At 40.7% G+C, this 10,212-nt stretch overlaps 1 protein-coding gene and 1 long non-coding RNA gene across 2 annotated transcripts; both read right to left on the reverse strand.

Moving 5' to 3' along the window:
* Positions 1–209: 209 nt before the first annotated feature.
* LOC139785211 (uncharacterized) lies at positions 210–3,566 on the reverse strand. Its single transcript, XM_071724374.1, has 8 exons — positions 3,346–3,566; positions 2,921–3,119; positions 2,461–2,649; positions 2,245–2,359; positions 1,668–1,946; positions 1,258–1,521; positions 1,038–1,120; positions 210–946 (listed from the first exon to the last, which is right to left on the reverse strand). The coding sequence occupies exons 1-8, from the start codon at positions 3,444–3,446 to the stop codon at positions 740–742; spliced, it is 1,437 nt and encodes a 478-aa protein (XP_071580475.1). The 5' UTR covers positions 3,447–3,566; the 3' UTR covers positions 210–739.
* Positions 3,567–4,535: 969 nt separating this feature from the next.
* On the reverse strand, positions 4,536–5,470 carry LOC139785210 (uncharacterized). The gene is made up of 2 exons (XR_011721855.1): positions 4,901–5,470; positions 4,536–4,822 (listed from the first exon to the last, which is right to left on the reverse strand). It is a non-coding gene; the product is annotated as an uncharacterized lncRNA (long non-coding RNA).
* Positions 5,471–10,212: the final 4,742 nt, after the last annotated feature.

Raw genomic sequence — 10,212 nt, forward strand, 5'->3', positions numbered from 1 at the left:
AGATGCCTGTAGAGTAAGATTATTAGGTAAGAAAGTAAGATTATTAGAAATAATTAGAGAGTAAGATTAGATTATAACAATTTAAGATTAAGAATTCAAAAATTTAATTAGAAAATTTAAATTAATAAACTAGCTGGAATGTACAAAGTACGGATTGAAGTAGTAATTTTATTATGATATAGGTAAGACTAATAAATAATTACCAAACATTTTCACTCATTAGAAAAGTATATTTAGCATTAGCATAATGGAAGTCGAACAATAACGTACACATACACGTTTGAATGTGAAAACTAAAATAAACTTTTGGCTTTAAAACAAAATAAAATTGTTAAATAAAGATAACATAGTATCTCAGTTTATGACTATCACCATTACATTATCATATTTGACAAAATACTCGCAGTATTTTGTTCATTTTTGTAGGAACTCATTATTTAATCTCATATTTAATCTCATATTTAATCTCATTATTTAATCTCATATTTAATCTCAAACAAAGTAATAGGACCATTTCAACGTCTTCAAACGTTGATAATCAAATAATTCATAATCACAAAGATTAATCATTAAGATAATAAGACAACACGTTTTCTATAATTATTGTAAGTTTCCCAAAAACTCGTATCTGTTCACTGTTATTAACGTTTAAAGACGTTGAAAAAAGTGGCCCATAGTCTATTAAAAATGTAACAATAGCTAAAAGACTATATTATTAATTATATCAAATAATTAATCATCACAGAGATTGATCGTTAACATAAGTAGGCACCATGTTTTCTAAAATTATTGTAAGTTTCTCAAAAATTCGTATCCGTTCACTGTCATTAACAGCCTGTACAGCAGCAGTATCTGCCAATTTTTGTATTGCCTGTGCAATTTCAGTTATTGCAAGCGCATTCATTTTAGATGCCTCAGCTTGAACTTTGGCAGCTTCAGCATGCATCTGCAAAAATATTGAAATATATTTCACGATTTATGTATGTAATGTTTTTAAAAAATTACACATTTTAGGTCAATTAAAGATTTTGTCTTACAAACTCAGCATTAGCCTGTTTCTGAGCAACGGATTGAAAGACTTCCCTCGACGAGGACAATTGTTCAGGTGTAACTCGATTAACTATAATAATTAAAATGTCATGTACAGCTAAATTGCTGCGAAAAATTGTAACAGAACTATAAAAAAAACATTTTAAAATAATTTTTACAATTGCATATATATAATGTACAGAGTAAGAATTAAGAATTAAGCTATACATCTTCTTGATGAAATGGGCGCCTGAATATTTTTTGATGAACTATTCGAGTGTTCTGCTGAATTTGATGCTCTATTTCTACTTGTTCTAAAAGATGGAATAGTAGCAGTCTTTGGAATAGTAACTTTTCTTGCGCAGTTAGCAAGGTTCTGAGTAGCATCAGAATTTCCAATTTCATTTCTTGCATTATCAAAGTCTGTATCTTGTGAACAATCGTCATTAAGAGTCATTATCACATCCTCGTTGTTGCTATCTAATGAATTAACTGCAAACAAAAGAATATGTCGCACTTTAAATATATTGGTGTACAGCTATTACTGCGAAAAAATATCATAGACAGAGGTATAAAAAAACCATTTTAAGAAACAATTTTAAAAATTATAATCTACAGAGCAAGAACTGAAGCTTTACATGTTCTTGAAGAAGTGGGCGCATGAATATTTCTTGAAGAACTACCGGAGTGCTCTGCTAACTTTGATGCTGGAAGTGAATACGGGGAATTCCTACTTCTAGAGGATGGAATAGTAGCAGTCTTTGGAATAGCAATCTTTCTGGATGCGCAGTTTGCAAGGTTCTGAGTAGCATCAGAATCTCTAATTTCATTTCTTGCATTATCAAATACAAAGTCTGTATTTTGTGGACAATCATCATCGACAGTCATTACGTCCTCGTTGTTATCTAAAAAATTAGCTGCAAACAAAAGAATATGTCGCACTTTGAATATATTGATGTTTAAAGTTACCTGCGTCGACAGTAATTATATATTACATAGTTTTAAAAACATCTTAAAGAAATCAAGCAACTCAAAGAACGGATTTTAAAATTGGACAATAACAACAAATATTACAATATATTTTGATTTACTTAGGTATTATAAAATCAATCATTACTTAGGTATTATCAAAGACTTTTGAGGAGAATCTGTACAAACTGTATAAAATATATTAGCACTTTTCAATAATAAAAGTAATTACGTAATAAATTTCACCATTTAAATATTGCGAGTGTTGAGAAGTTTCTGACATATTTGTGCAAACACTTAATACTTGTGGAGTCGCTGACAAAACTGAATTATTTCCACGCTCGAGTTCTTCTATCAAATCCTATACACACAAACAAATAAGTATATTTGTAAAAAGCAATTACTCTTTTCATTGAATAAAATATATTGTGATACACATATTAAAAGGTTTATGAAAACTACCTCCTCATCAGGGATACTGTCTGCGCAATCTTTATTTCCTTCGACATATTCGGCTCCTATTATGCCAATCACGCGTAGCTCAAGTTCCGTCAGTTCAGGTTGCGCAATAGCTTTATTCCCCGTTAATCCCTTTGCCTTGCGCAAATCTTTCGCTTTTATAGAAGTGCGACTTTTTAAGTCCCTCCAAACCTTAAATGTATAAATGTATATATAATTATAAATAATATGTAAATATAATGTATAAATGTATAAATGTATAAATGTATAAATGTATAAATGTATAAATGTATAAATGTATAAGTGTATAAATGTATATATAATTATAAATAACATGTTATTATATAGACTACGTTTACACGGCCCGATTTACCTGCTATAACTTCGGCGTAAACGTAGTCATATAATTCATAAGATTTTATGCTTATACTAAACATATGTATGTACATGCAATTGTTCATACCACTTGCCACTGTTCAACCGTTTTCGTTGCTCCTTGAAAGCAATTCAATTCGTTTGCTAATTGTGTCCACTTCTTCTGAGCTTCTTCTTTTCCATGTAGAGCATGAAACTTTCCTTCTGCAAGGCCTTTGTGTAAATAAAAATAATCTACCATTTTTGTTAATTGCACCTGCGATGCTCTTGCAGTTCTTGTTTTTTTGCTGTGAAATAAAAGTCTCCTATTATTTGATTATTATATTTATTGGACTGATTTCACATTTCACCGTCTCCGATTAACGTGATCCTCCGATTAAACTCATTCTTTGTCTCTTTCTAAAGAGGACAGTTTTAGAAAAAGATAAAGAGTGAATTTAATCGGAGGATCAAGTTCATCGAAGACTGTGAAATCGGCTTATAATAATATTTTATATTTATTATAATACATACCTATACATTTGCGACATTTTCCAAACGATGATTGCGGTTAGGCTGAGAACAAAAACGTTTATCGTACTCGCGTGGACATAAAGTAAAGCAGAGAAAAACATAAAACGCGTAAAAGGCTATTGTACAATAGTATCTTTCGCGAATTATGCTTTTCTCTACCTTATTTTACGTCCACGATTGTGACAAATATACGTTTCCGCCTCGTCGGCAGCCTTATTCGAATAAACAAGATTGTTTATTTGCTCACGTTTATAAATCCCCTAGAAAATTACTACATTTTAACTGCTTAAAATCTGGCAACGTTGTACAGTTATCGAATTATTTCGATACGTCTGTAACGATATTTGCATCGATTAGAATCGTTAAGGCCATCTTACAGAATCACCTACAATCACGGTCGTCGGTCGCGCAAGCGACAACTGTCGGTAGTTAACGATAGCGATGTTTGTCGCTAAGGAGTTAGAGAATCCCGGTACAGGGCTGCGTTCGGAAACGTCACCCGAGTGCATACGAGTATACTCCCTTCTCTTTCTATCTTAGCGAGTTAGAAGGAGAAGGGAGTATACCCGTGTGTACCCGGGTGACGTTTCCGAACGCAGCCCAGTGAAAGTTTCCAACTCAGTCTCAATCACAGGTGATTGTGATGAGGGAGACATTAAACTTGGAAACTTTAGACGGATGACCAGTGGTTTGTATTCTGTTTGGGTAAAGTGCCCACTCGCGGCTGCGGTCAAAGCCGCCTCTACGGGCAAGTTAAGAATTGGATGGACCGTGGCGCGCATTGAAGTATTGGAGGCGCGCCCGGTCCAATGCTTCAAGTGCTGGAGATTCGGGCACGTGCGCACGACTTGCAATTTCCCTGAAGATCGCACAGGGAATTGCTTTAAATGTGGAGCCAAAGGCCACCAAATCGGGGCATGCAAGGCGGAACCTTGCTGTGTAGTATGTAAAGATGCAGGGAGACCATACAATCATCGTCTTGGTGCCTCCTCTAGATGTGCTGAAAAAGATCTGGCTCTTGGAAATATCAGATCAAATAGCAGGTTTAATTTTAGTGGACAGATTCAGAAATGACACTAATCATCTAAGCTAACATAGGTAAAAACAGAGAAGCACGTGACCTCCTGATTCAAACAATGTGAATAGGTGAGGCAATTAGAGCCAAGCGCGGTAGTCAAAGCGCAAAACAATTTAAAAGTAATAAATAGATATATTAACGAACGTTTCGACACATTTTTCGTGTCCTCTTCAGCGTTAAAAGTTACATAGTCAAAAACGAAGATTTACAGAAAGTCGAGTATAAGGCGTAGTCATCGACAAATAAAGTATAAAGGACGCAGTCTAAGAATAAAATTAAATCAGGATGTACCATAGTCGAAAGCCCGACATGCCGGTGTGCAATCGCTCCACATCCATCTCATCCTCGAATAATCTCGCCAGGTTGAAAGACCAAGTGGGTGAAAGATTCGAACCATGCCTGTACCATTAACGAAGTCACGATGTGGCAAGGGCGTAAATTATCTATGTTGATTAGATGACTAATGAATTTACTTACGGAGCAACTGCAGACCAGAATATCGCACCGCGAAAGCGACAAACGCCTCACATTGTAACGAGCTAACCGTTCGACGCGTCGCGAGTGAGTGAAGCATCGGTAGGAAGGTTAACACAATATACACCGAGGGAGGGGATAGATTATCGTATACAGTCGTTCTAAATTTTTGACAGTCTCTCGATCACACTTAGATACGTGTCAGGCAGACCCTCAGCATCAGTCTGCAAATTCAACCCTTTCGCCTGCCTTTTTATACATATCATCTCAGAAACTGAACGTTTATAATAATAGGATTCGTGGTCTAAAATTTCAACGTTCTTCCAATCGAAATCGTGATTACATTCTACTCTATGCTCGGTTATGACAGAATGATTCGGAGTATTCCAATTAATATGATTACGATGCTCCCTAATTCTAGTTTGCAATTGCCTACTAGTTTGGCCCACGTAAGAAGCATCGCAATCATTACAATTAATCTTATATACTACGTTACATTTATTAGACCGTGGAAGACTATCCTTCTGCGCCTTGATGAATGTGCGCATCTTATTTAGGCTGTTATACGACAGTCTCACGTTCAATTCTCTTATGGCGTTCTTAAATTTTTCTGTAATCGTCGGGATGTACGGTAAAGTGAAAAAAGGAGCAGCCTCCTCTTCATTCCGTCTCACATTCGTATTCGAGTCTCTGTTAAATAAAAACTTAAGACGCTCGCGCAAGATCCCATAGATGAATTCCAGTGGATAACAATTATTAAGTAAGATTCCAATGACCAGACTGAGATTCTTAGCATGCAAGGACGGGTGCGATAACAAAAATGCTCTATCTATTAAGCCTATGGCCGTCTCTCTTTTTTGGCATACCGGATGCTGCGACATAAAATTTAGATACCTGCCAGAAAAAGTTGGTTTATGGAACCAATCAAATGTTAGCCTATTGTTGTTCAATATTATCGTGATCTCCAAAAAATTTAACTTATCATCTTCACCGATTTCTATGGTGAATTTCAGCCTAGGATGGAAGGAATTAAAAACATCTAAGGTATGCTGCAGCAAAGTCGACGGTGCCGCCAGTGTTATGTCGTCAATGTATCTTTTATAAAAAGGAGGGATGTATTTTAAGGTGCAAAGAGCTATAGTTTCCAAATCCTGTAACACAATGTCAGCAGCCATGGGGGAAAGAGGAGAACCCATGGGAACCCCGAAAGTTTGCCGATAAATTTTCCCATTGAACATAAAAAAGGTGGAATTTAATATCAGCCTGACCGCAGTAAAAATCTATCTATTTATTACTTTTAAATTGTTTTGCGCTTTGACTACCGCGCTTGGCTCTAATTGCCTCACCTATTCACATTGTACTCCTGATTCAACATTCGGAGGAACTGGGAGCCGCGGTGTGCGTGGTATCTGAGCCTGCCCGCACATCCGGCTCTCAACAATGGTTCCACAGCCGGGACGGCCTAGCCGCGATTTTTATCAACACTAGAATTGCGAGCTTCCCGGCGGTTTTAGCCGCACAGGGAGAGAGCTCCGTATTGGTCAGATACGGTTCTGTGTATATCGCATCGTGTTATGTGTCACCGAACGTTGGCAACAGAGGCTACCCGCTACACGAGCTTCTTGGACGAGCTTTCCATCATGTGTTCTGGTACCGCGGGAAATAGGAATCTGCTAGTGTGTGGGGATTTCAACGCCCATTCACAGTAATGGGGCTCTAACTCGACAAATTTTAAGGGTGATCTTCTCGAAGATTGGGCTGCACAGTCTGATTTGCGATTAATGAACATCGGAAACAGGAACACGTTTGTGGTTGTGTGAACACCAAGGATCCTCAATTATCGACTTAACGTGGGCATCTCCTGATTTGTCCGGCCGGATTGGGGAGTGGTCGGTTAGGGTGTGACCGGACGGAGGTATCGTCGCGGTTAATCACACGAGAATTGTGCCGTTCAGGCCTATACGTTACGGTCGCCACTCGGTTTTGTCTCTACCCACCGAGAAAGAATATTTAAATTGTGATCTCTGACTTTTGTTTTGCCCACGCTAATTCCTCTTTTCTTTCTGTTTCAGGTTCCTCCTCGCCGCTGGATCGTGGATCGCCGCTGGACCTCGCGCCTTGGACCGACTTGGGACTGCCGCTGTGCACCGCTGGCTTCGCCTCTGGACCTTCGCTGGACCGCCTTTGGATCTCCCCGGAACGGACGTAGGATATGGATCGCCGACAGGTAAGTATTATTAGGTTAGGTAGGTATGACTTTAGGTATACGGATCGTATCACACGAGAGATGTTATTAATGTAATTCTTTTTTATTTCAGGTAAAATGAATTTTATTCTACCCTTAAGCGTGAATACAAAATATTTCTCCCGCACTCGGATGTATATAATCTCGATTTGTATCTCGATCAAATAATTGTAATAAACGGCCGAAATAAAGTACGCTTCGCAAAGTAAATTATAGTTATACTATCGCGTGGTTTTCAAGCGCACTGGCAATCTTACGCGTTGCCCGCGGGTATTGTCTTTTAGTTATAGAGACTCTCGTCGACCGGTACTGTTGAGAGCTCCCAGACAACTCTCCGTTGCTCCGGTCTCGCGGTACCTCCCGACCGTCGAGCTGGCTCCTCACTCTATGCCGCGTTCACGCACCTCGCGCGTGTATCTATTGTTCGCGGTCCATCGAGAAGATTCCGACGTTTCCGCATTCCTTCTTATTTATCATTTTGGCAGTGAAAGTTCACATTCTTTCACGTCTCCGTGAATTCCTTTCCTTAGTTTTTCTATGTTTTGCCGATTCGTTATTTCGTTTGCGGTGACGCTGGAATGTTCTCGATAATTTATATTGAATCGCTTGAATGTTCGTTCCCGATAGCATACCGCTCCACCGAGGCATTTTGTCACTTATTTCATGCTCGTGACGAGATCTCTCGTTTATATGATCCAGGTGCGCTCATACTATATAGGTTCGTTATGCGCTTGCGTTCTTCGCACACCTGGGTCATTCGCGTCCTTGTAGGACTTCCGGTTTGCTATTTCGCGATTCCGATATCGGAGCATAATTTGACTCAAGTGCCAGCGTTCGGGGCGTGCTCTGACGTAATTCCGTTGTTCGTTCCGTAATACGATTCGTGTTTCGCGATATCGCGAGCCGACGTCCGGATGACGTCGGGACTAGCTCAGGTGTGTTCATTGGACACCCCTGCGCGGGCGTATCCCGTTTGGACACGTAACGATTCGAAACCGCTTGATTAGACACGCACTTTTGGACACGTAACTATTGAACACCGCACGATTCGACACCGCATGATTCAACACTGCACGATTGGACACCGCACGATTGGACACCGCATGATTCGACACCGCACAATTCGACGCGAACATTGCACGATTCGACACCGCACGATTCGGCACCGCACGATTCGACACGAACATTGCACGATTCGACACCGCACGATTCGACACCGCACTTTTCGACACGCACGATTCGACACAGCACGATTCGACACCGCACGATTCGACACGCTCGATTCGACACCGCACGATTCGACACCGCACGATTCGACACCGCACGATTAGAAGCAAGAGCTGATATAAAAAATTAGAGAGTAACAGAACTCGCAAAGAAAGATAATAAATGAAAAACTATTACGTTTTTTAATTGTGTTTATTTTTAATTTTATATATCAAGAGACACGGTAGTGTCTCGTGCCAAGTACACGCGGAGCGAGACCGACCGTGACTCTTTTGCGCGACGCGACGGGTTGCGAGTACCCGAGATGTTGAGATCTCGATAACGAGTGAACGGATCAAGTTCTAAGTAGGCTTGATCGATAGCTGGGGTCCAATTAGGGGGAAGGTTTCTCTTATAATATTCCGCTACGTGCCCTACGAGCGGAGATATTGCGACGCAAAGTCCAAATGTGAAAATTTTTTATTAAGATACTCCTACTAACGCCGACGCCTTATGACATATACATAATCAGAAATGTCACTTTCACTTTTTCGACGCTGGCGGCGCAGGTATCGCCAGTTTCGATATCGCGCGCGTATTTCGATCGATCTAGTAGGTAAATTAAATTAGGTCGATAGACTTATCGGTCAGGCGGAAGATTTCTATTTAGGTAAATTAGGTATATATATAAGTAGGTAAGCTAGGCCGGTTCTACCCCAGGGATCCGAGGGGGGGTGAGGGGCGGGGGGTATACCGCGGGAGGGGGGAGTACCGCGGGGAGGGGGAGGGGGGAACCGCGTTTTCGGGCGCCGCGGGGAGGGGGAGGGGGGAACCGCGTTTTCGGGCGCCGCGGGGAGGGGGAGGGGGGGAACCGCGTTTTCGGGCGCCGCGGGTAGGGGGAGGGGGGAACCGCGTTTTCGGGCGCCGCGGGGAGGGGAGGGGGGGGGCCGCGTTTTCGGGCACCGCGGGGGAGGGGGAGGGGGTACCGCGTTTCCGGCGCCGCGGGGGAGGGGTCCGCGGGGTGAGGGGACCCGCGTTCGCGTTTTCGGGCGCCGCGGGAGAGGGGTCCGCGGGGTGAGGGGACCCGCGTTCGCGTTTTCGCCGCGCCGCGGGGAGGGGCGACCGCGTTTTCACCGCGCCGGTACGTGGAATTAAATAAATTTATATTATACATAGAAAATTTGCTTACCACCGCTGGATTTGAATCAGAAACCCCCGGCTCGTGAGTCAGTCACATCCCGCACTGTGTGACACAATATTGATGAATACGTTTTGTATTGTCTATATATGTTACAGTTATTGTTAGCAGTAGAGTCTCTTAGCAGTATAGGCCATAGTCTCTTAATTTTAGACAATAATATATACACTTAAAATAGTTAAAAAGATACTATTTCAAAGCAGTTAAAATTTACACAAAAACACACATAGGACACAGATTACATGGTGAAATTAAATATAATGGGTCTCCACATGACGAACAGAAGAGACCGTCCATTAGTATATAAGGCCTGGTGTCATGTTTACGATAAACGTACAGCTTTGAGAATAATCCACTGATTCTCACAATGCATGACGCACAAAACTTCACCTGTCCTGGAGTGAAATAACAGTATGTGCAGCACATCTTTGTCAGAGGATTTAACGCATTAATTTCAGCTTGATTCAACACTCTGAAAATTTCATCCGGAATATCCTCATCAGCCATTTCACTATCATAACATGAATCGTCTGACAATATAGCATCATCATCAACTTCCATTCCTTCCTCTTCATTCACTTCTATTTCTTCAGGCACTTCCATTTCTTCATCGTTTGCTTCAACTTCAATTCTTTCTTCTCCTTCAAACTGCAATTCTTCGAAATC

This window comes from Temnothorax nylanderi, unplaced genomic scaffold (assembly GCF_030848795.1).
Source record: "Temnothorax nylanderi isolate EJ_2023f unplaced genomic scaffold, tnyl_v1.0 TNYL_tig0755_pilon, whole genome shotgun sequence".
Taxonomy (NCBI): domain Eukaryota; kingdom Metazoa; phylum Arthropoda; class Insecta; order Hymenoptera; family Formicidae; genus Temnothorax; species Temnothorax nylanderi.

Bases quoted from the DNA above. Each gene is read 5' to 3' on its own strand.
- LOC139785211 (XM_071724374.1), bottom strand. From the start codon at position 3,446: ATGTTTTTCTCTGCTTTACTTTATGTCCACGCGAGTACGATAAACGTT. The intron at 2,650-2,920 runs GTATGAACAATT...TATACATTTAAG, and splicing joins CGGTTGAACAGTGGCAAGTG to GTTTGGAGGGACTTAAAAAG. The intron at 2,360-2,460 runs GTAGTTTTCATA...TTGTGTGTATAG, and splicing joins ACAGTATCCCTGATGAGGAG to GATTTGATAGAAGAACTCGA.